At 41.0% G+C, this 27,590-nt stretch overlaps 1 protein-coding gene across 1 annotated transcript in view; it reads left to right on the top strand.

The window, feature by feature from the left end:
• The window catches only part of LOC139464901 (uncharacterized), a 69,289-nt gene that overhangs the window by 27,887 nt on the left and 13,812 nt on the right, over window positions 1–27,590 (top strand). The window contains exon 2 of the mRNA XM_071246480.1: window positions 20,956–21,018. Coding sequence (XP_071102581.1) covers window positions 20,956–21,018 — 63 coding nt within the window. The remainder of the gene's footprint in view (window positions 1–20,955; window positions 21,019–27,590) is intronic.

The raw sequence follows: 27,590 nt of genomic DNA, 5'->3' as shown, positions 1-27,590 counted from the left end.
AGACACGTGTATATTGGAGATCGACGGGCAGACACGTGTATATCACAGATCGACGGGCAGACACATGTATATCAGAGATCGACGTGTAGACACGTGTATATCAGAGATCGACGGGCAGACACGTGTATATTGGAGATCGACGGGTAGACACGTGTATATCAGAGATCGACGGGCAGATGCATGCATATCAGAGATCGACGGACAGATGCATGCATATCACAGATCCACGTGTAGACACATGTATATCAGAGATCGACGGCAGACACATGTATATCAGAGATCGACGGCAGACGTATGTATATCAGAGATCGACGGGCAGAGATCGAAGGATAGATGCATGCATATCAAAGATCGACGTGTAGACACATGTATATTGGAGATCGACGGGCAGACACTGTGTATATCAGAGATCGACGGGCAGACACGTGTATATCAGAGATCGACGGGCAGACACGTGTATATCAGAGATCGACGGGTAGACACATGTATATCAGAGATCGACGGACAGATGCATGCATATCACAGATCGACGTGTAGACACACGTATATCACATATCGACGGGTAGGTACATGGACCTAATACGATACCCAACACTGAGGATGAATTTAGTGACTTGTTTCCTTGTAATAATACGCGTTCCTTCAATGTTTCTGCCTTGTAATACGCCATGTGAAAATCCATCATTTGTAAACATCGTAGATACTGAGAACTGACTATTGATCCATTCCTAGAATTTTCAGCACTAGTCTGGCTTTTACGCCTATGGAATCTGTTTCGGCAGATAATCGAGACTGGTTATTCTCTGGTGTTTTATTTTTATATTGCATGATTGTATTAATATTGTCTTCGATCTTGCTGTTTTATATCGCGAGTAGAGAACGCAGCATAATGAGCATCGATCCAGGCAATTGGGATACGATGACATGCATCAACCAAGTCAGCGAGCCTGACCACCCGATCCCGTTAGTCGCCTCTTTCGACAAGCATAGTCGACTCTTATGACAAGCGTTGGTTGCTGAGGACCTATTCTACCCCGATCGTAAACAGACTCCATTTTATAACACATGGGTAATCGTCATCCCCGCACTATTCTTCATCACGTCTAACGCGGGGTTTGGCTATCAAACTGATCCGTGACCTTTCATCCTTGTACCCCTAGTGAGCCACACTTGCATGACTGCCTAAACCGGCGTTAAATTCTACTGCCCAAACGTGTTTGTCTATTGTAAATTAAAGCCAGCGTCATGCATGGGTATTTGTCTTATCCCTCAAACGGCTGTAGACACTGATGATACTCTCGCGAGAAATATCCCAGGCGAGACTTCAATGTATCTGTAGGATCAATATAATGCGTTGAAATCGCCGGAGAGAATCTCAGAAACTACACGAGGTATAGTGAAAGCCTCGGATGATTTCTTGTAGATATCATATACCAAATAGAGCGTGGGCGGCGATAGACGCCTTCAGCAGTAACTTCGCGTAATCGTATTCAATAGAGGCATTACCACGTTGAAGGAGCCAAACATGGGCTATGAGAGGTTATTTTTGGCGGTGAATGTTTGTGGCGTACATTATGAAAATTCTTAGCCGTTGTGATTCATTGAAGCTCTTCGGGAAGGAATACGGGAGTTAATAAAAGGGACAAGACCATTTCCATAATCATAAGAAATCTCTGCTGAAAGCAGAGCCTACAGTACGTTTCCGACTGTATTATAACCACGTGTTTATGGATCATTCTTGAATAGTGATGAAACCAGGTGGTCAGGAAATGTTGAGCGTATCCTGCCCACTTGTAGTACCGTCACCAGCACATGCAAAGGCAAGTAATTTGATATAAACAATATTTGTTTCCAAGAAAAAGGAATGGGATTCAACAGGCTCAACCTATTTAAACACCTCTCTCTACAAAGAACATTTAACAATTAATAAGAGTAAACTGTACATAATGCAAGTCAATTGTACACCTGAGTGAGTGAGTGAGATAGTTCGGTTTAACGCCGCTTTTAATCAGTATTCCAGTTATACCGCGGCGTGTCAGCTTAATGTGGGAGGAAAGCCCGAAGTAGTACATGTCTCAGACGTTTACCACTTCGATGAAACCCACGAGCTACTGGTATGGTGCTGGCAAACCTAGAAACATAATCGGGGCGAACCGGGATTGGAACCCACAATCATAGGTTTCTGGCGCGCCCAAGGGACGCAATTCTTCACAGCGAATCGCGGCTATTTACACCTGAAACAACACGGACGTGTATCTTGTAGGATACGGTAAATATGTTATAATTGTAAAACTGTAACAATTCAAAGTCATCCTGGAAGCAAATGAAACAGCTCACCAAAAGTAAAAGTAGATGTAACCCTGTATCTGCTAGGGAATGGGTGTGGTGTTCTGAGTCAGTTTTGAACATCGTTGATTACCTTATTGACCAAGATCGGGATTTACAAGATCATAATGAGGACATTTGTTATGTTCGCCAAGGCGATGATGTCAAACTGACTCAGAGCTGTGGACTTGGGGAAGCTATTGATAATCTGACAGAGAGCACGGTTCCAGGGCCTGATGAGGTCATACCAGAGATGTTGCAAAGCTGAACAGTTGTTCTCAATGGTTTGTTTTCTGTCATTCTAAACGGTTAAAACCTTCCGGTGAAATGGTTGAAAGGATTACTTATACCGCAACACAAGGAAGCCATGAAAACTTAGGTCAATAATTACAGAGATATAACCCTTAACGATGTCATAGATAAAATATTTTCTTTCGTATTGAATACAAGAGATAACTTTTACGAATCTGGATTGAGAGCCGGGTACAGTGCTATTGATACATAATATTCGTATTGCAGTCACGTGTAAAGTAAAAAATGATCAATCAAAGACTAACGGTACGTGTTATTGTTTCTATGTAGATTTCAGAAAGGTATTTGAGTCTGTAAATAGAAAATTACTTTGGTATGCCTTATTTAAGAAAGGCATTCATGGCAATATCATCATTATTGGATATTTATTCAAAGGTGTTCTGTAAAACTCTGAAATAAATCAATTTCTCAATTTTGGAGGGTATATTTGTTGGTCAAGAATGCCTAGAATTATTGTTATTTTTACATGAAGATGTACTTTGCCTGTTTGATGACACTGTTACTGGTTTGGCAAAGGAAACTTAATGCTCTCAAATAATTAAGCATTGAATGGAGATTGCATGTTAATTTATACAAAACAGAAATATTAGTTTTGGAGTGGTGGTCAACTTAGAAACACGGAGCAATGGATGTATGGAAATGAACATGTAAAAATATCTGTGTATTATAATTATCTTGTATTGCTCAAATAGATTGTATTGGAAATATAGGATTAATATTCATAAAGCTAATAAAAATTTAATTTCTTTGAAACAAGCTAAACATATTTTTACCATCTATTTCATTTGACTTCAAAGGTATGCCATGATAGATTGTCTATAGTAATATGGAAAGAATCGTGTGATCCGTTCCTGCTTGTGACTAGTAAATTATATACCCAGATTAAATCAATATTATCATTTTTAAACTGCGCAGCGTAGTGACATTCTCAAATTGAAAATATCGAGCTATTTCATTTACTTTTTTCTAAGATCGCAATAGGTTTCGTAATCTTGTTTCAAATGTATCTGTATTAAGTGACTGACGCAAATACGGTATATTTGTTAGGAATGAGAATTTATGGATGTCAACTTCTATATTATGAGGAACACAACGTTTCGGAGTATATGCCTACTCCTTCATCGGGTGAATGAATGCCATGAGGCAGAGAGCATATCCATGTACATGTAAGGACAACAGAATTAATAAGATAACAAAAGGTGGAAAATAACAAAGGGTAGAAACTGACAAGGGATGCCAACAGATGATTGGCGCAGATAGGTGAAAAGCAATAAACAATGGAAGCCACCGCATTACAATAATTAGCGCTGATGGTATGGAAGCTAGTATTCAGTTATCATAGATAAGTAATAGGCAATGGATAATGGGCAAACGGGAGGCCGGGAATCATTAGCACAGTTGGCTTCCCTTGTTAGTTTCTCCCCATTGTCAGTTTCCACCTGTTTATTATCTTATTAATTTTGTTGTCCTAACATGTACATAGATATGCTCTCTGCATCATAGCGTTCATTCACCTGGTTGTGTTCCTCATAATAAAGAAGTTGACATCCAAAAACTCTCTTCCTTATATATCACTTCTAAATGCCTTTCAGAGACCAGTATATTTGTTGACTTTCACAAGAGATTAATAAAAAAATATTGGCTGGAATGTTTATCAATGTCCAAGAAAAAATACCCCAAGCAATTCCACCGTTTATGTGAATCTTTAGATCAGTGTAAGTAATAAAATGTAAAAAGATGAAACAATATTTAGTATTCCTTTACGATTATGGCCTTGCATAGATCACACAAGAAGTTGGTGGTAGAATTTTATTTATTTCAAATTTTGTTCAAAGAATAAGAGATTGTAATAAGCAAGACTGGTTTTCAAAAGTTTGTGAATCAAGTAAACTATGTCTGGATCCAGAATATCAATCACTACTGGCAGTTGAGTATTATTTCATTTATGTACATTCACGGTTTGTGAATATAGACGACTTTTATGTTTAAAAGAAATGGAGAACTGCCATTAATGATAAATGGCTGAAGACGATGTGGTATTGCTCGTTGTAATGGATTCTGTGAATTGTGTAGGCTGGAAAACTTTAAGATGAGAACTGCACAGCTTTAAGATCAAAATATCTATCTGAGTATTATGTTTGTCTAGTCGAAATGTATACTCGTGGTTATAGTGTTTTCATTAGGTAAATTTAAGACGCTAGGAAAATGATTCTAAACATCATACTAAAGAAGGTGATTCTTAACATCAATTAAAGAAGTTTAGTTTGATCCTAGTTGCATGTTCTTGTAACACTATATGATTACAGTTGATGTCCGCTTAGCGATTTGGGCGGTCGGGTAGCCTGGTGGTTAAAGCATTCGCTCGTCACGCCGAAGACCCGTGTTCGATTCCCGACATGGGTACAATGTGTGAAGCCCATTTCTGGTGTCCCCCGCCGTGATATTGCTGGAATATTGCTAAAAGCGGCGTAAAACCATACTCACTCACTCACTCTTGCTCAAAAGTTGTTTGATCGGGTAACAACAATAAAGGTCTCAGCAAAGCTTTCAAAATGTTTTATGGACATGTGGCAGACACCAGTAACCAAAATGATGTACGACGCAATTCCCTATTTAGACTTGTACGTTTATCACAGCTTCCCGTGTTTGTTCAGGTGACTAATTAACTTGCCTTTGCATGTGTCTGTGACGGTGCCACCGATGGGACAGGATACGCTCACCTTTTCGCGAAACCTTGGTACGAGGGATGGTCAAAACGTTTTAAGCCTAACAACAACTGTGAAAGTGTTTATAATTTTATTTTTCAACATAATCGCCCTGCTTTTCAGTACACGTCTCATATCGATAGCGAAGCTTCCAGTCAGGAAGAAGTTTTCTGAAGCCACCCTGAAAAACCTATTCACGGCTTTTAGGTCATCTTGTCGTCATAGCTCTTCCACGAAGCTGTTCTTTTAGTTAAGGAAACAGGTTGAAATCACTTGGTGCCAGGTCTAGCGAGTATGGAGGATGAGGAAGATCTTCCAACCCACATTGTCGCACGGCAGCTTGTCCATTTGGACCCCAATCACGTTCAACTGGCTGTCACTTATATACAAACGGCCTCAACAGACCAAATACACATGCAATGAACTACTCAAACAATGTATTACATTGACTATTTCACTTTGTTATGGCCTACAACTGAAAGTTAGTCAGGCTTAGATCTTTTTGACGAGCCTTCGTATCATAAACACAGGCTTATGATATAGCTGGAATCGTAGTATGGACTCATAGAGATGTATTACGGTAATGGAAGTGTGTTCTGTATCTTTTATTTCGAATCAGAAAAAAAACATTCTTGAGATAAAACAAAAACAAATACAATAACAACAATTTCTGGAATATACAGCTCTTAAAGTTCGCCAAGGAAATGAAGGTTCACAGTGTATGAAGTGTACATGCATTTAGACAGTGTAATATAGCTGGGTTTTTTATCCGATGTAACACACTACTCATTCAAGACTTTATTGATGTAATGAAGGCCATACGACCCATTTTAGAAATACATTGTCCTTTATACAAATAATGACAATAAATACTCGTTATGAAATTAACAAATATTGATGATTAAATTGCATGTGAAAGTCCTTTGACATATTATTTAAGAATATTTTGTCAATATCCTCATCCTTTTTATGTTTACCTCTGCATGATGATGATGATGATGATTATTATTATTATCATATTGTTATTATTATTATTTTATAATTATTATAATTGGACGAAAACAATGAAAGAACTATCGCAGTATCATATAGATCATAAGTATATATCCACAACAACTAGCGAAAAGACGAGCGACTCATGAGTCAAGAGTCCTTGACCTTTGGAGTGAATTATCCTCATGATGCTCAGCGTTCAGTGTCAATATCCGGCAACGTGCATACACACGACATGGCACGAGATATCTAATTTGTGGAGAAGATTGGTACTGGGTGTTCCAGGAATCTCACCTGTACGTAACACAGGAGTCAGGTGATGGGGTCAATGCTCGGGAGGAATCGATAATCGAATGGTTTCCTTATCAATCACAGTCGTCATTTATCGTATTACAGGAATCAGCGTCGAGGGACATACGGTCATTTGACCCTAATTATTGCCTGAATCGATGGCCTTGGATTTGATTATGGCTGGTGACTTGTTTGTGACCTCGGGTACCCTGTGAGCGCATGCGATATGGTAGTTAGAGTACATCTTGGACTCGTAAACATTTTTCTTCCGTTTTTCGTCTAGAACAGATATTTGAAAGGAGGTCAAATGGACTGGGCAACAGAGGTTCAAAGTACGACGCCATTATCACACACTTTAACTGAGAAGCGAAAGAAACTATACCCTTTATCATGTGTTTGATTTGCAATTGAAAATATCTTAATTTGGCGAAAGTATATCCAAGACTGACGCTTATTTAGCCAGCACTCAAAGAACAATTCTACATGGTTCTAATTCTAAAAATATTATTTGATTTGATTTAAAATTTTTAAAAATTAATAAAGTCTGCTGATCGGTATCACAGACACCTTATCTTTGAAAGTTGTCAGCACCATACCCGTGCTCTCGGGTTTCACCATCTTCCCGAGGCAAGAGAGTGAAATGACTTTAAAAGTCCAGTTTCCACCCTTGCCGAACAAGGCTGGAATTCCTGGGCTCGATCGTAGCGCCACCAGTGGCTATTACGAGTTATGTCCTTTCTATGCCTCTCCTATTGACCAATCAGATTCAACCTCTCGTATCACTTGCATTTGCTTCAAACAAAACGGTGGCGCCCAGTCAAGACGATCTGATTGATAATCAAGATCTATATTGTGATAAAACGAGTCTTACATCGCGAAGTGCATCAAATCACGTGAGCACCTTGATTAAAAGCATGAAAAGATTGAGAAAATATCTGTTGACAACGAGTTAGCGGTGCACATGCTTTGCAAATCCTGCAGTCGACCGAAATCAGTGCGCGATTTTGATTGGACTATGCATAGACTCGTTAGTCCAGCCAAAATGTAACTGCATAATACCAGCCTAGTTCGGCAAGGGTGGAAACTGGACTTTTATAGTCAGTTAACTCACTTGCCTCGGGAAGATGGGGTTTCACCGAAGTGGTAAATGTCTGAGGCCTGCTTCACTTGGGGCTTTCCTCCCACATTAAGCTGACACGCCGTGATATAACTGGAATACTGTTAAACCGAATAGCGTTAAACCGAACTCACTCACTCACTCTTTTCGGCACACATTTACAATTCAAACATGGTAGGGGTCATGTTGCTAGCAAATTCATTTCTTTTCCCAGTTTTCTCTATACCATTTTATTTCTTAACACAATTACCCAGCCACAGGTTACGTTTTACAAACTGTTGCAGGAATGATTGTAGGTGAAATAGACATTATCAAATTTAACAACGGTAATTCTGTTCTAAAAAATCAATGACATAAAAAACAAAGTCGGTATTCTTTCTTTTGCCTCTCCGTTTATATTATTGACTTTAAAAGGTCAATTGGATTGGACACTAGAGGTCCACCGTACGATGCCCTATCCAATAACACACATACAGGCAGTGGACAATAGTGTAATGTTAAACATTGACTTTAAAAAGTGCATTTAATGTGCAGTACCGTAGTAACTCTAAAAAATAATAATAATACATAGAATATTGCTGTGACGAATGCTGTGAGACGTTGTTTTGTTTGTTGTTTAACAACCTTGTAAATGGTACAACATCAAATGTGCAATATGAGATGCCCATGGTTATAAATTGTAAAGAAAATTGTGCTCAATTCTTTTTGTTGACATATTATAGTTTTGCACACCTTTAGATATAAAAAAATGTTATGTATTAATGAGCATGAACTATCCCAATGGAGATTTGTCTGGATCGAAATGACCTTATTTTGACCCTGCCGTGGTGATGGCCTGTCGAAGGCTGCCGTCATTATCACTATTATCAGGGAAATTATCGCACTTCATCTTCACTGCTCGTGTTGTATCTGCGTGTCGGTGTTGTCGCTCATTGTCGCCTGCAGTAAACAACCGGAAGTACGATGTCAACGTGACAGCCTAACACGGGCATCTCTCCTGAAGTTATGTCCAGGTAACACTGACGCCCGGCTACAGAGACAATAAGCAGCTACAGAGTCCATGTACTCGGATACACCTGGCGGAGCGCTGTAGGGTGTAGACAGATGGACCTAGCGGAGCGCTGTAGGATCTAGAGAGATGGACCTGGCGGAGCGCTGTAGGATGTAGACAGATAGACCTAGCGGAGCGCTGTAGGATGTAGACGGATGGACCTATCGGAGCGCTGTAGGATGTAGACGGATAGACTTGGCGGAGCGCTGTAGGATGTAGACAGATAGACCTAGCGGAGCGCTATAGGATGTAGAGAGATGGACCTGGCGGCGCGCTGTAGGATGAAGACAGATAGACCTAGCGGAGCGCTGTAGGATGTAGACAGATAGACCTAGCGGAGCGCTGTAGGATGTAGAGAGATGGACCTGGCGGCGCGCTGTAGGATGCTGACAGATAGACCTGGCGTAGCTCCGTACGAAAGACGCAGATGGGCCTGGCGTAGCGCCGTCGGATGCACACCCAATGGACCTAGTGTAGTTCTGATTAATGCTTCCAAAATGGACCTAGCGTCACTACGTTGGATGTTTCCAAATGGACTTTGCGTCACTCCATTGGATGTTTCCAGATAGACCTAACGTCACTCTATTGGATGATTCCAAATGGACCTAGCGTCACTGCATTAGATGTTTCCAAAAGGACCTAGCGTCACTGAGTTGGGTGTTTCCAGATAGACCTAGCGTCACTCTGTTCGATGTTTCCAGATTGACCTACCGTCACTCCATTGGATGATTCCAAATTGAACTAGCCTCACTGCATTGGATGTTTCCAAACGGACCTAACGTCACTCTGCTGAATGTTTCAAAAAGGATCTAGCGTCACTCTGCTGGATGTTTCCAGATAGACCTAGCGCAGCTCGTATTAGGAAGAACTGGTGGCGAATAGGCGTGGATGAGGTGATAATACACACATGACACACCTTAGATGTAGTCAAATGAATCTGACTGGAAAGTGGATGATTGAACCGTATCCAGCCATCAGCATCAAGGCCATGGATGCTGTTCCTGAATCACTTCCAATTCAGAAGACGCGCCATCATTACAGACAACTCAGCCTGATATATACCCGAGATATTCAATAGATAGTCAGTTCCCTTACATATCTTAATTACTTCTCTCGTTCAAGTCTTCTGTAAAATCTCTTGTAGCACCATGAATCTATACACAAATGTCCGCCAATGTTCTATGTGTTAGAGTCTGAGTTCTACGCGTCTCTAGGGACCCGATTAGAAGAATATCAAGGAGAAAGGAAACCCACTCATGATGCAATTTCACTTTGAGAAGCTATCACCATTTGGGCATGGTGCCGTTCTCCTAAATTTGACGCGACGCCGTCGTCCAATGGCGATGTAATTACTTCTGCGCATTCTCGCTCTGTTTTACGAAACACGTTCTTAAAATCGATTATATCCTGTTCTAATTTCACTTTTCGGAGCAGTCCCCATCCCTGGTGATCAATGGCGAGTCATATTTGACGGGTTAATGTAACAAGTACTTTCCAGACGGGGTTGCGGGTTTGGAATAGAAGAGAACGTACGTGCACGTTCATGTTAAATTCTCCCCCTCTCACCGTTGCCAAATTGATGTTGGTTCGTGGGTATTGTGAATTTCTACACATGTTGTTATCTCCGTGTCGGTGACTCTAATTCGTTGTAATGATGCGTCTACTGGAGATTATTAAGCTTGTGTTTACATGAAATGACAGCGGGAGTGCTCGGAGGCCACGGGCACTGATTGAACACAGGATGTAATCTTTCCGCAGTTGATCGCGATTGTGCCTTGTCATTTAGCGTTAGTGTCACTTTGATCAATAAGCGCTGGTTAAATTCCAAAGACATTCGAGACTGTGTACACGGTGCCTCGTTATAAACAGAGCTGATTAAAGGTAAAATCTTGAGTGAGTGAGTGAGTTAAGTTTAATGCCGCTTTGAACGGAATCCTAGTTATATCACGGCATGTCAGCTCAATGTGGGAGGAAAGCCTGAAGTGATGCACGTCTCAGACGTTTACCACTTCGGTGAAACCCACGAGCACGGGTATGGTGCTGACAAACCTAGAAACATAATTGAACCGGTAGAATCTTGATGTTCAGTTTTACTAGTTGAGGTACAGTAAAATACGGTTATAACAAAGAGGGAACTCTAAATTAGTTCGTTATAACCAGTTCTTTGTAGCCGTCAGTTTGTTATAAGCGTGTTTGTCATAAACGTTCTTTACTCTGTGTGTGTATATATATATAGAGAGAGAGAGATAGATGTATTAGTGATTACGGAATCATAGGCATTGGGTGATGTTTCTTTGTGAAACAATACATTCGGTGTCATGTCGAAGGCTTGGGTTGGATTCCCGACATGGCTATAACGTAAATAATAATACCAACTCGCTCACACTTTATATACCTTACGTTTATCACACAAGTAACATATATATACTGTTCAATAGAAGTTCAAGAACACTCGATTTCTTTCACACGACTAAAGTTAATCTGTCAAATTAACATGACAGATTAATGATTCACGTTATTGAATTTTCCTTTTGACTTTTTGTTTATTTTTAACCAGTCAAAATCAATATTAGATGCGTATAAAACAGCTGTTTATGCAATTCAACTGTAAAACATTGGTCTTCCAATTCATATGTAAAACCTTGGTCTTCCAATTCAACTGTGAAACATTGGTCTTCCAATTCAAATGTAAAACATTGGTCTTCCAATTCAAATGTAAAACATTGGTCTTCCGATTCAACTGTAAAACATTGGTCTTCCAATTCAAATGTAAAACATTGGTCTTCCAATTCAACTGTAAAATCTTGTTCTTCCAATTCAAATGTAAAACCTCTCAACAGGTTTCACTCGAAAGAAGAACCTGTCACATGGTTACGATGAGATAGCAAGATACGAACGAAAACGACAACCAAAAGTGGCAGAGGGTTTTATAAATTGGCATTGTGGTCTTCTAATCTCGACACTCCGCTCGTCTCGAACTTCGGGTAACGGGTAGCTCACAATCCATAAGAACGAGAGGTTACAAATGTGAAAAAGTTAAGGAATCCACAGCTTGGTGTCAAGCATCCCACACCTGGTGTCATCACTGATCTTAGATGATCCATTCATAGAATTGTCGGGGGCACTGGTGCCCTAGTCGTCTAAGGCGCCGCGATTCGCTGTGCAGAGTTGCGTCCATTGGGCACGCCAGAAACCTATGATTGTGGGTTCGAATCCCGGTTCGCCCCGATTATGTTTCTAGGTCTGTCAGCACCATACCCGTGCTCGTGGGTTTCACCGAAGTGGTAAACGTCTGAGACCTGCATGACTTCGGGCTTTCCTCCCACATTAAGCTGACACGCAGCGATATAACTGGAATACTGTTAAAAGCGGCGTTAAACCAGACTCACTGATATAATTGACTGCTCTTTTTCCTTTCACGCCCCATGGAATCTGTTTGGGCAGATAATCGTGACTGATTATTATCTCGCGTTGACGTTTTATATTTTATTAATAGGACATGTGTCTCCCCATCCCGGACTCTCGTGATGAACGTTGGAGGCTGACGCGTGTCTCGCGTCAGTGTGCCTGATTGTCTACCGTGAAGCCGAACATTGGCGGTGTACCTGGTCTAGTGTGATTGTTGTGGGGCACTTCCTCCCTGCCGAGTATATCTAGGTGTACAGCTGTGCGAGATCGATAGGGATGATGGGCGACCGACGTTCTACATGCTTGGCGACTTAGCGTTGCCCATTGTAGTTTGGAGTTCGCCTACAAGAACGTATGACTTAATCCGACCTCTCTATTCCAATGGCGCACGGAGATGATGAATTGCGTCATTTTTATGATTTTTCAATTGCAGTCTGTCATATATGCCATTTGTTTGAATAGTTGTCGAAGAGTGGATAGGAGTGGGGTCTTGTGGTATTATTATCAATATATCCAGTATCGTGAAAAGCTTCTTTTTTCTGTCCTTCAATGACTGTACATCATCAAGTGCATCATACCTAACGATACCATTTCAAAGGTCTGTTAGTGAAGGGTATGTGTAGCTTACTCCCTGGATCTCCGACAGCCTAGGAGAGTGCTCGGGTGGATTCCGTTGTCAGCAATTTCCCATTTACAGACACTGTCCTGGACTTGACAAACAGGAAGAGGAACCATGCCGACGAAGTGACACTTAGTTTTGACAGCCATTGTGACCACGCGATCCCCATGCTAGTCATATTTGACGACAGTCATTTGACCCGACTAAACACACAAAGAAATACACACAGAGAACACACATATATACACATACACACACATGCACACACATACATTGTCCATCACGCACACTGATACATACATACACACATACACACGCATACAAACTCTTTACACACATATACGCACACAAATACACACACACACACACACACACACACACACACACACACACACACACACACACACACACACACACACACCAAAGGGTCTTGTACAGTAGTACTATAAGTGAGCAGCCATGTTGTATTCTCGGGGAACCTTGGATTTGTGTTGGACATGTACATGTAACTGTAACTGCTTCCAGCATTTCTGGGGGCACGGGTGGCCTAGTCGTCTAAGGCGCCGCGATTCGCTGTGCAGAGTTACGTCCCTTGGGAACGCCAGAAACCTATGATTGTGGGTTCGAATCCTCGTTCGCCCCAATCATGTTTCTAGGTTTGTCAGCACCATACCCGTGCTCGTGGGTTTCACCGAAGTCGTAAACGTCTGAGACCTGCATCAATTCGGGCTTTCCTCCCACATTAAGCTGACACGCCGTGATATAACTGGAATACTGTTAAAAACTCACTCACTCACTCACTCCAGGCATTTTTTCCAGTGCACGATTTTTAAGAGGATAAAATGTGAGGCAAATCATTTTCTCCCGGAACATTTTATTTGTTTATACACACAATACCCAACGGACGACCCCTAATAATAACAATAACACTGATGATCATCATAAAGCGTGAATCTCCACGTCACTAGGGGACAAGCCGGATCAAAGCGTATTACACATAATATACATGAAACCACGCGGGACAATATTAATACAAGAATATTTAATTATCAGTCCCAATATAAATGACTGTCTTGACTGATTAAAAAAAACTATATTTACACAAACTTGTCATTTTGGCTTTCCCCATATTGATTTCCAATAGTTAATTACTGTAGCAGAAATATTGCCGGTAATGATCATTTTATGGCGATAATGCTCCCTTCCAGTTTCCGACCAGATATTGATTCAGTCAGGATATTAATGCGCATTAGAGGGGATATCATTATGACATTAACTAGGATATAATGTCATGTTATGACAGAGCCGGAATCACAAGGACACGAGAACCTACAGAGCGCAGCATTAGTTTTATTGTCAGTAGCTCTTTGAGTGTACTGTTGGTTTAGGTATATTCGTAGAACTGTGCATAATATACATTATGTATTTAACTATCGAGCTAATCAGTGAAAATAACGATAGTATGATTACCATTGAATACAAGATATGTGGTTAGCCGCTCGATGGATGAGTGTGTAGGAGTAAGGATGATGGATGATTGGTTGCAGGTGGTTCGGCTAACGGTGAACTGATGATGGAGGAGAAAGGTTCATAATGATGATGATGGTCGGGTAGATGATGAAATGGGTAGACTGTGTCTACGTGAAGGTTGGGATGGATTCCTGGTGAATGGGAGATGGATGCGATTGCTGGGGTTGATACAGTGATGGTGTGTGTGGTGGTTGCCTCTGATGGGTGCATGGTGGTGCGAGATAAATACGGTTTTATGTTTGATAGTACACGACGGCGAGATGGATGTTGATGGATAAGTGGATATGTGTGGTATCATTGATAGTGTACACGATGGCGAGATGGATGCTGGTGGATAAAATGGATATGTGTCGTATCATTGATAGTGTACACGATGACGAGATGGATGTTGATGGATAAGTGGATATGTGTTGTATGTTTGTGTACACGATGACGAGATGGATGCTGGCGGATAAACTGGATATGTGTGGTATCATTGATATTGTACACGATGGCGAGATGGATGTTGATGGATAAGTGGATATGTGTGGTATCATTGATAGTGTACACGACGGCGAGATGGTTGTTGATGGATAAGTGGATATGTGTGGTATCATTGATAGTGTACACGATGGCGAGATGGATGTTGATGGATAAGTGGATATGTGTGGTATCATTGATAGTGTACACGATGGCGAGATGGATGCTGGTGGATAAAATGGATATGTTTGGTATCATTGATAGTATACACGATGGCGAGATGGATGCTGGTGGATAAACTGGATATGTCTGGTATCATTGAAAGTGTGCACGATGGCGAGATGGATGTTGATGGATAAGTGGATATGTGTGGTATAATTGATAGTGTACACGATGGCGAGATGGATGCTGGTGGATAAAATGGATATGTTTGGTATCATTGATAGTATACACGATGGCGAGATGGATGCTGGTGGATAAAATGGATATGTGTGGTATCATTGATAGTGTACACGATGGCGAGATGGATCCTGGTGGATAAAATGGATATGTGTGGTATCTTTGATATTGTACACGATGGCGAGATGGATCCTGGTGGATAAAATGGATATGTGTGGTATCATTGATAGTGTACACGATGGCGAGATTGATGCTGATGGATGGGTGATGGATAAAATAGGCTTCACACTTTGTACCCATGTTGGGAATCGAACACGACTCTTCGGCGTGACGAGCAAACGCCTCAACCACTAGGCTACCCAAACGCAACCTACATGTAAGAGAACTGTCTGTGTGAGTGTCCTGGCGAGGTATGGAAACGGATGTTGAGATGATCGACCCTCGTATCTCAGACACTTTTTGATCTTTGTATAAATTGTGATATTCGTGTAAAGTCATTGAATGGAATAACGAGGCGCTTTTCTTCAAATCTAGCATTCACATGAAGTACGAAGATATACATATGTCTTTCTTTCTTCGCTCAGTCTGGGAAGTGAATAGAAGAGAAAATCTTTTGATTACTATGCATGACACATGTCTGAGGCCGGCGCTCGCTGCGATCTCACCCCATGCATAGACCGTGTGGAGCTCGTTATGTCAACATGCTTCTGTCGGTGTGACGTCATTTTATTGATTTGTAGTCAGCCGATGACGTCACATGAGCAAAGAACCCTGGGAACCAATTAGGAGAGGCTACTCCGTGGTAATGAATTCAAGTTCGGAGGCCATGGCCCACATCCGCCCCCGATTTCGATCCGGTTCTGTTCCAATCCAACTTTTCATATCTTTAACAGCCAGTAGAATTGAAGACGCAAGCTCTGGTTCAGAAGTCGGTTCCTTTGTTAAACCTGTCGCGGAAAATAAATGAGCCTCAAGATATAGAGGAATATTATGCTGATTGGATGGCGAGAATTGGGATACGATGCGAATATATTTGGAGAGGGGGTTAGCGTGACATGACTCGTCTGATGGATAATACAAGACGCCCATCCTTCCAATTTGGTAATGACAGATCTGATAGCTTTGATTAAATGAGCTGCAGATTGGGAAACAAATAACAATTAATACAATTCATTTAATTTTAGGGCAACCGATGGCCCAAGAGTCTAAGGCGACGAAAGTTGATGTAGACGTGCGAGAAACCTATTATCGTGGTTTGAAACCCTCTGTTTGATCTGAGTTTGTTTGTTTTATGTTTGTCAGCACCATGCCCGTGCTCGTTGGTTTCACCAAGACAGTAAACATCTGCATCACTTCGTGCTTTCCTCCCACGTAAAGCTGGCACGCCATGATATTACTGGAACAAAAAGTTGCGTAACACCAAACTCACTCACGCACTCGTTCAGATTATAAAGGAATAACTTATTCAAACAACGTTCCAGCGAACGTTGTCAGTCTGTCAATACTCTTGAAAACCACACTCAAACTCTTTCAACAATAACATATGTTTTACAGTCGGAGAAAGCTATCGTCATGCGTTAAAGACGTCGTTAATAGTTGAAGGGCATTGTTATGGTTCGTTACTTAGCAACCGAATGGTTACGTAAGCAGGTGAACGGTAATTATCTCAAAATAACGCAATTCAGATACCTGACATTGCCTTCAATACAGAAACTGTAAATTACCCTATTAAAGAATATTTATTTAAGGCTGTTATCTCGGATAGGAATCATGCGCATGTTTATCCAACTGTTGTGATGAAAATTACGGGGTGTTGTAGTATCGATAAGACACGTTAAAGAAGAGGACAATTCTATTGTCGGAGTGGGATGGAAAGTTGTATAGGTTGAATGGACACCAATGAAGACAAACAATTATTCAACATATGCAGCGTGAACATAATTATCTGGTATCCACAGTGACAGAGAGAGAGAGAGAGAGAGAGAGACAGAGAGAGATAGAGAGACAGACAGAGAGACCACACATGCACACACACACACAGAGGGAGAGACACACACACAGAGAAAGACCACAAAGGCGCACACATACAGAGAGAGGGGGGAGAGACATAGAGATAGAGAGACCACACAGGCACACACACAGAGGAAGAGAGAGGGAGTGAGAGAGACACATACACACACAGAGACACAGAGAGAGGGAGGGAGTGAAAGATGAGGAGAGAGAGAGCAAAAGACACCACGCAGAGACACAGTGAGAGGGCACATACACAGGGAGAGGGAGAGAGAGAGAGCAAAAGACACCACGCAGAGACACAGAGAGAGGGCACATACACAGGGAGAGAGAGAGAGAGAGAGAGAGAGCAAAAGACACCACACAGACACACACACACACACATACACCTCTCTTTAAGGGAATACAATGTGTGAAGCCCATTTCCGGTGTCCTCCGCCCTGATATTGCTAGAATATTGCTAAAAGCGGTGTAAAACAATACTCACTCACTCACTCTTTAAGGGAAACATTGATGGAACGATGCTGGAATTCCAGATCAGTAACAAACGTTATCAAAACCTAACAAGGATGAATACAGACCCCGAAACTATTTACCAATATAAAATACATCACCATCGATTACCATTTCTCTTTTGTATCATATTTAACCACCATTAATCATAGGTGTATACTTCCTTTTGCCCGGCATTTTCCGTTTGTATATTGCAAGGAGACCTATTCTCCTACATTTAAGTAACGTAATCCACGATTGTTTCGTATTTAGGGCACGTTTTGCACTGCAGGGAGAATATATGTAGTGTGTTTATGTGAGTCATCGCCCACGTGTCCCAGAAATCCCATCCATTAACACACAATAAAATAGTTCTATGTTAGGCGAACGCTCATAAAATTGAATTATTTGGCATTGGACCAAAACAGTCAAAAAAATGGATCAGCTTTCGTATTACTTTGACCAGAAGTACGGAAATACACACTGACAGCCAATCCCGTGTAATGGAGGGCTGATCCCGCCAAGCACCACGACGAGCCTCACGCTTCTCGATGGTAGCATTACGATAACTGGGTTGCGACAAGGATATCAGATTTTTATACCTCCCCTGCTTTTAACAATATTACCAGTGTTCTTATTTAATACGCTTGGTCTTAAACACTCGTGGGAACGGTTGTATTGATTTTGGGAGGCTGCAAAAGCCACTGTGTTGTACTGACTTAGTTTCGTTGTATAAAGAGCATATTGATAGATTGTATGCACGGTCGTAGTGAAGACAATGCGTTCAAACTTAAATTTGATGTTCGAATCCCAACATGGTTAGACCATATACCGATATCGGTATATGGTCTCTGGTTACACATTTAGGAGAGTTCAGATAGCCCTTGTTTTGGATGCTGCAATTTCAACGACATCTAGATCGACAAAGACTCATTCACTCATTCTCTAAATGTTATAAACAGACAGGCAAAAGAAAGTATGCACTTGAAAACTGGATTTGACCAAAACATTACAAACGGTATAAAATCGTTACTCGACTGAAAACAGTACCCGAACGCTACAAACTAAAGGCCCAAAACACATCTTATATACCCGCTTCAAATACATCACCATCGAATAACATTCCTGTTTCATTTAAGCCACCATCAACCATAGGAGCCAACTTACTTTTATCCGGCAGATTAACTCGTGGATAGAGCCTCTGTCCGGAGAGCGAAAGGTCGTGGGTTTGATCCGCGTAATACCGCTTAAAAGATTGTACTTATTGTTACCCTGCCTTGCGCTCGGCATTAAGGAGTTAAAAAAGGACTGGTCGACCCGGAGTCAGTTAATGTGTCTGAGTGGGGTATTCATGTTAAACTGTGGAATGGTATCTCAATGGGCCAACTTTATAAAATCGGAAACTGCCCGGACTAGTACAAGCACACACACATACACGCACACACGTGCATGCACGTCGCTTGTAAGTTAAACCCCATTACACCTCACAATTGTACCATTCGTTACCGAGGTCCAAAAGTAGGTCGTTCAATATGGGGCGGTCGGGTAGCCTAGTGGTTAAAGCGTTTGCTCATTACGCCGAAGACCCGGGTGCGATTCCCAACATGGGTACAATGTGTGAAGCCCATTTCTGGTATCCCCGCCATGATGTTGCTGGAATATTGCTAAAAGCGGCGTAAAATTAAACTCATGCACTAGTTCAGTAGCATCCTACGACAAATCAGCCACCGCCTGTCTCTTTGCCCAGGTAGATAGGAACCCAATCACGGACTTAAATGCTCTCAGTCACCCTTGAACCGATGCCTCTGTTCTTTCAGATACCATTGTTCTGCGTCTCCTAGAGATAGGTCAGTACACAAAATCTAAAACCAAAGTAGGTCATTCTTTACATATTTTATTATGCCCATATTACCGCGAGTGCGTTGTTTTGTTGAAGCTAAAGCTGTGATCACAATTAGTCCGTGCTTGTTTATCGAACACTCATAATTAGCCTTTACCTACCATGCCTATCGATAATCGTGTAATTACCAATAATGATAATAACTTACACAATAACAGAATATTGAGTCAATTATGAGGACAAATAAACTAAAAATAGGTCGAGTTATAAGAAAAATATGACTTTGTACCATTTATTGGCTTATTAAACAGAAACAAAATTCCTACCTTAAAACTAGCCTTAGAGAGTATGTGGGCCCATTATCAAAGGTTAAATTCAATACGCCTCAAATATCAGAATTATAATTCCTACCTTAAAACTAGCCTTAGAGAGTATAAAATATCAGAATTAACTTCGGATTATTATTTTCGATATAAACAGCCGTACTATGTGGATCACGTTCCCTATTGACCCGAATGACGAATTAATCACCGACCACTACTGGTCAGCAAGGGCGATAGGTTTCAAATGACCACTGCTGGCTGTACATTGTTAGATTTGAGGTCATATTACTCTGAAATGTGATTCTCTGTAGGGCTGTGTTTACTCAATAGTATTCAAGTATTGTGTTTCGTGATGGTTTTCAAGATCTAATTAGGATCGGACGAATAGAAATTTATCGATATCTATTTTGGATCCACAAAGGTCTCATTAGAGAACATGAGATACTTTCAATGTGCTTCTAATGTAACTCATGTGTGTATGTTGGGGAGTTGAAGGTCAAAGGATATACGTTATACTTTAGCAACACACTGTGTACAAATATACAAAAAATAATGTTATTTTATCATCCAAAACTGGCTCCCACAGGAGATATCGCTTGGATGAGATCAAGCGATATCTACACTGTAGATATCGCTGGAATGAAATTACATCACAATGCTTTGCAGACTATTGTGACGTGACTGGTTACCATGACGTCACAATCAAATGACATCCCTAATGGTTCGGTTACTGACGCTGTTAGCAGTACTTTTTACACTGAAGACACTGCTAATTATTGTCTACAAATTGAAAGTTGGAACAATGATGTTGGATGATAAAAACAATCTCACCCGAGTGTCTTTTGATATCAATTATATCAACACTCGTTGATAAAAGTGGTAAAAGTCAACGGCAAGCCTCGGAATTTTTCCACTTTTATCAACTCGTGTTGACATATTTTATATCAAAAGACACTCGGTGAGATTCTCCATTTAACGCCGCACTCAACACCATTTCAGCTGTCGGATGGAGGGGGACTTATTCTAAGCTTTTTTTATGTTTCAATCGCACATTGCTTTAATATGTACTTATCTTTTCCAGGATCGACTGCTGTCGAGGATTGATGATCGAGATGCGGACAATACCATCACAGAAGAGGAGGAGGTGAGAAAAAAATTATGGATTGATACTCATTTCTATATAAAAAAAACGAAAAAGGAACTATGGGTTGATAATGCACATGATTAAAAAGACAACGATGCCTCGGTGCATAGTCTTGTAGGGAGTAATACAAGCATTAACTAGAGTGAGGGAGGGAGCTTTTAGAAATATTCCAGCAATATCACGGCGGGGGGACACCAGAAATGGGCTTCACACATCGTACCCATGTCGGGAATCGAACCCGGGTCTTGCGCGTGACGAGTAAACGCTTTAACCACTAGGCTACCCGACGGGCCCAGCAGTAACTAGAAAATAGGGTGATACATATTTAAAATTCGGAATAATATATTAATAAAAATGAGAGGTGACAATAAATACAGGAAACAGACAAAAAGTAACAAAAATGCAATACTATAATTATGACGGTTTTGATATTTTTAGTCTTTTAGATTTTTGAGTGCAAGTCTTAATAATTTATGATATATCCTCTCTTGTTCTCTCAAACATTTCTTCAACCCGTCATGCATTTAAAACATGAGCTTTGAAATATACAATCTGACACGAGTTGTTTCAAATACGCATACAATTACATACAAATGCACCTCTTTAACCTCGCCGGCTTGACTTGCGTTTCTTTGTTACGCTAATAAATAGAGAAGCGCAGCATGCAGTGTTCCTATCATGCAAAGATAAATAGTCCCTGTTTACCTGCAAGCGAGTCAGCTCTCAAATTATTGACTTTCCTTCATAGCGTATTCCACAGCGAAAGATCACTCACGGCAACCCGGTGTCAATATCTTGGAAAATAAATATAACAATAGTTCACAAAAACTTCAACCATCAATATAAATTGATTGTTCCCCATTCATACAGTTCTGTTGTATTGACTTAGTAATCTTAAGCTTGATGGTGTGCCAATAGCACTGTCATTTGTGTGAGCATCTCACCCTCAGTGCACGACCAGTAAAAGCCCACATGCTTTCAAAGGTATGTACAGTTTATCAATGCCTTTTGCATTGTTTCAATATTCCTCGTTCAAATAATGCGGTCGCGAGCACGCTTAGTCCACACCAGAAGTGTTTGTTGGCAATCGATTGAGAGAGATATGTCAATATTGACGTGTTTCTGCGAGTCGACATGATTATGACAAATGAGTTATGGAAACCTGTTTTAATATCGTTTCATTTCGATCAGGAATACTTCACGAGCAAAATCTAATTTTCTCTGGAAATAAATACATTTTACTCCAACGTTACGGAATCGTTGTCGAAGAATCGTGGGATTACATAAAGTGAGAATGCGTAGATAGAAGGCAACGACACAGAATAGACCTTGTCGTGCCTTGATATCGGAACCTACTTGTCTGACCTCTTAACTGTCCGACGTGTGCCGAATGTCTGGCACGAAGACCGCCATTATTGCCATTCAGTCCTGGAAATGTCATTGTCCGATGTCGAACAGCCTGGCAGCGTCGATAAATGATTGTATAACAGGCGGGAACCGCAACGCCAATTGACACCTCATTTTCTCCGTCTACTCTCTGTCTACTTTCTGTTTACGCTACCTAAAGCCGTCTACTTCAGTGTCGCGATCCTGTTATTCGCAACGCCCTTGCTCCCGAGCAAAATCTAATTGTCGGGTGACAAATTGTCGGCATGAAGAGTAAAGCTCGTTAAAGGAAGTTCCGACTGATTCACACATATTTGTAGTAGAACGTTATCCGGTCGACGCGGCAATAAGGCCCGAGGTGACGTTTTATTGTGTTTCTGTGATTAAATTTGTGTAATGATGAACGGGGGGCTGAGATGCGGCCAAAGACGCTGTTGTGGTCGCCAGCCCCAGAGCAAAATTTCAGCTCGTCAGAGGGATCAATGTAACCCTACCCCACACATAACCTAGCGACGATAAGAACACTGTAAAGAATCTCTCATTTATTTGGTTAGCTTCGTAATTTGGGAACTAAAAATATCCGCTGAAGTTATATCTTGAAACAGTTGTATGTTAGTGACTAGAGTCGCGAGGATTACCCCAAGTGAAGCTTTCTATGTCTTCTAGGTCGCGTAACGAGATTTGTCACTACAAATCCGACAGCATCTATTTCGAAATTCAATCAGAACGTTGCGACATCTTAACTCCTGGTGCGTTAGCCAGAGTTTGTCTTTATGCATCTGTGTCTGATGTAGGGATGTACTACGTCAGTCAATTATCTGCATCGTTGCCAGCGGGTTTCTGCCTTCACCAACAAGGTTATTCTCAGCTGGAGTGAGTGAGTGAGTGAGTTTGGTTAACGCCGCTTTGAACTGTATTCCAGTTATATCACGACGTGTCAGCTTAATGTGGGAGGAAAGTCAGAAGTGATGTAAGCCTCAGACGTTCACCACTTTTGTGAAACCCACGAGCACTATATGGTGCTGACAGACCTTGAAACGTTATCGGAGTGAAGCGGGATTCGAACCCACAATCATAAGTTTCTGGCGTGTCCAAGGGACGCAACTCTTACCTAGAGTGACCATTAAGGGAACGTATATAGTTTCTTTTAACGCTGACATCATAGTGAAATGTATCCGCATGTGTTGCAATTAGTGAAAAATGAATTGTTGTTTTACGGCGCAGTCATTAATCGTATTGCTATATCAGTGCCCTATACCCTATATCCTATACCCTATACCCTATACCCCATAGCCTGTACCCTATACCCTACACTCTTTGCATTATACAATATGCCAACACCCTATACTTTATACTCTATACTCTATACTCTTTACATTATACAGTATACCAACACTCTATACTCCGTACCCTATACCCTATACCCTATACCCTATACTCTTTACTCTAAACTCTATGTGTGGACACGTCAGAACCCTATGATTGTGGGTTCGAATCCCGGTTCCCCCCGATTATATTTCTAGGTTTGTTAGCACCATACCCGTACTCGTGTAAACGTTTGAGACCTGCGTCACTTCGGGCTTTCCTCTCACATTAAGCTGACACGCCGTGATATGACAGGAATACTGTTAAAAGGGGCGTTAAAACACAACTCACCCATTCACTAAACTCTATACACTACACTCTATGCCCTATATTCTATACTCTATGCTCTTTACTCTATACTCTATACAATATACTATATGCCCTATGCTCCATACCCTATACTCTATACGCTATGCTCTGTACTCTATACATTATACTCTATACACTATGCTCTGTACCCTATACCCTTTGCCCTATGCTCTATACTCTATACTCTATACTCTATACACTATACACTATACACTATACACTATACACTATACCCATACCCTATACTCTATAGTCTATACCCTATACCCTATACCCTATACCCTATGCCCTATGCTCTATACTCTATACCCTATACCCTATGCTCTATACTCTATACACTATACCCTATAGTCTATAGTCTATACCCTATACCCTATACCCTATGCTCTATACTCTATACCCTATACCCTATGCTCTATACTCTATACACTATACCCTATAGTCTATAGTCTATACCCTATACCCTATACCCTATGCTCTATACTCTATACCCTATACCCTATGCTCTATACTCTATACACTATACCCTATAGTCTATAGTCTATACCCTATACCCTATACCCTATGCTCTATACTCTATACCCTATACCCTATGCTCTATACTCTATACACTATACCCTATAGTCTATAGTCTATACCCTATACCCTATACCCTATGCTCTATAATCTATACCCTATACTCTTCACTCTACACCCTATACCCTATACCCTATACCCAGTACTCTATGTCCTATGATCTATACTCTATACCCACAACAAATAACCCACAACAAAACCCATCTCCCACCACTCACCATCCAATCTCAGCACCTCCTTCATCAACCACTCTCAACCACCACTCAGCATCCCATCATCCCTAAGCCATCACCAAACACCCTACATCCACAACCCCATCCCTATCGACAGCGCAGGGCCATGAACTCCGTCTACACGGTTCCACAAGTCAAAGATTCCTCGAACCGTTTTTAAAGACATCGACAACCTGTTATTTTGCGTTTAAAGCAAGGACTGACAGTAACCACCACAGGTCCCTCCGTGTCCGAGAACATCACAGGACGATCACGTTAACGAGAAGGTAGTTGACTCGATATCTTGTGATTAAGCTTAGTTAGGATAGATGTCACCGCGGATACCATTAATAAAGCAGGCGCCGAGCTCAGTCCAAGCCTCGGCTTATGAAAGACCATGAACTCTCCTCCAGGTCAGTGATCGTCGTCAGCGCCCCACTCAGTCTCGCGAGATTCCACGAGCTTCCCAAACGCCATTAATCCTGAAGGAGCATATTTCTAGCTTGTTCCTGAAGGAGCACGTTGCTGTTAGTTGCTTAGAATTACTTGCTTAATAGTTGTTAAAAGCGTTGGTTTTTTTTTTAGATATTAATCTTTTTTAAAAGGTTCGTTTTTTTGTATTGTTTAAAGAGACTGGCTGCTGTTCAAATAGATAGATATCATTAACAGTAATATAGTTGTTGATCAAAGACATTATACTTGTCAAAGAATGCTAATTTTTGTCTGAAAACATGATTTTTTGCATATTTATTGTTTGTCAAACATCTCTTTTTCATAGAGATTAGCTTTGGGCTTGTGTAATTGTATGTGGTTCAAAGGCGGACTATCCTCATATGATTTTTGCGCAAAACAAAACAAAACTCGGATGTCATGTTTGGTGCTGCTGTCAATTAGCTGTTTAACAATTACTTCATTTGTCGATATTACCACTCTGTAGTCACGTATTGTCTTTTATACTACTCAAAAGAAGTTAAACAACACCCGATTCTTTCATACTACTACATTCATTCCATCATACCATGACCTATTAACTATAGGAATATGAGTGAGTGGGTATGGTTTTACGCCGCCTTTAGCAGTATTCCAGCAATATCACGGCGGGGGACACCAGAAATAGGCTTCAAACATTGTACCCAGGTCGGGAATCGAACCAGGGTCTTCGACGTGACGAGCGAACGCTTTAACCACTAGGCTATCCGACCGCTCCTTGACTTGAGTGTCTTTCTAGATATACTTCTGTGATATCATGTGATGACCGCAACAACATGTTTCACTGTTATACAATCCTTCTATTTGAGGCTAAGAACATCAATCAACTCTCATTTTTCATCATATTTTCGTGTTTGGTAGTCAAGGAATATTAAACATATGGGTATGGGTATTCTTTAACTTCTTTTGAGTAGTATATATTGAATCGTTTTGACAGATATAAATACATACTGAACATTAACTTCCTATGCCAAATTGTTTCCTAGACAAATTCATTGAGTGAGTGAGTGAGTGAGTTGGGTTTAACGCCACTTTTAACAGTATTACACTTATATCGCGGCGTGTCAGCTTAATGTGGGAGGAAAGCCCGAAGTGATGCAGGTCTCAGACGTTTACCACTTCGGTGAAACCCACGAGTACGGGTATGGTGCCTAGAAAACCTAGAAACATTATCGGGGTGAACCGGGTTTTGAACACACAATCATAGGTTTCTGGCGTTCCCAAGGGACGCAACTCTGCACAGCGAATCGCGACGCGTTAAACGACTGGGCCACCCGTGCCCCCACGAATTCATTGATCCCCAAGCTACTTTACGACTGTCGTTACAGTAAGACTATGTATGGGGAGTACGAGTGAGTGAATGAATTTCGTTTGACGCCACTTTCAACGTTATTTCAGTTACATATCATGACATATCAACTTAATGTGGAAATAAAAGCTACAAAACTCTTTCGATATTCAATAGAAATCTCTGCTAAAAGCTTGGTTGTGGTCACTCTTGTTTCTACATGGGAACGTTGCTATATGCAATACACCATTAGTTGTTATCCGTAACGTTGTCTTACTCACTCACCAACTTCTAGAATGCCAGTCAAACAGTTAACTAGGACAGGTTGAACCATCACTTGAAATCACGCCCACGTTCGGCAATGCTGAACATTGTTTAATTTTCTGTATGCTTGCAAGGTTTATGCACATCAGATAGAATTAGGTTAATAATCCTACTTGTGCCTCCACAAAATGAAGCTATGATTTCCCCGAACGACCAAACGTGTGAGTGTAGTTTATCTAACCGTTTGTGAGTGGAATAAATTTCTTTAATATCATTTGACATATGAACCAGAAACGAAATTTTGCCACAAGTGGTCAAATTACTAAGTTCTCTCCTTTTCATCAGAAATGGATGAAATTAATTGATGCTGATGAACCCAATAGAACTAAAATGGCAGGTGAACAGGGCGACTTCTAGCAAGTTAGAACAATACTTCTCAAAAGAAGTTAAGAACCGCTGATTATTTCATGGCATGACAGATTAACGATATGAAAGTATTCCTTAGCGTGTTATGAGTAGTAACTTTATCGTCCGTCACCACGTTCAGTGATAAATACCCAGTTTTCCGTAAGTTTGACGTGTGGGATAGTGGTGAACAATGCTGAAAAATCAGATGTTTTGACATACGGTAATTGAACTTGGTTCTTTTCTGAGATTGAAAAATCTCAAGCAGGTCCTTTGAG

The sequence above is a fragment of the Haliotis cracherodii genome, unplaced genomic scaffold, assembly GCF_022045235.1.
Source record: "Haliotis cracherodii isolate W230 unplaced genomic scaffold, xgHalCrac1.p SCAF_17, whole genome shotgun sequence".
Taxonomy (NCBI): domain Eukaryota; kingdom Metazoa; phylum Mollusca; class Gastropoda; order Lepetellida; family Haliotidae; genus Haliotis; species Haliotis cracherodii.
Note: the sequence above shows the minus strand (reverse complement) of the source record. Positions and strands in the feature narration are given on the sequence as shown.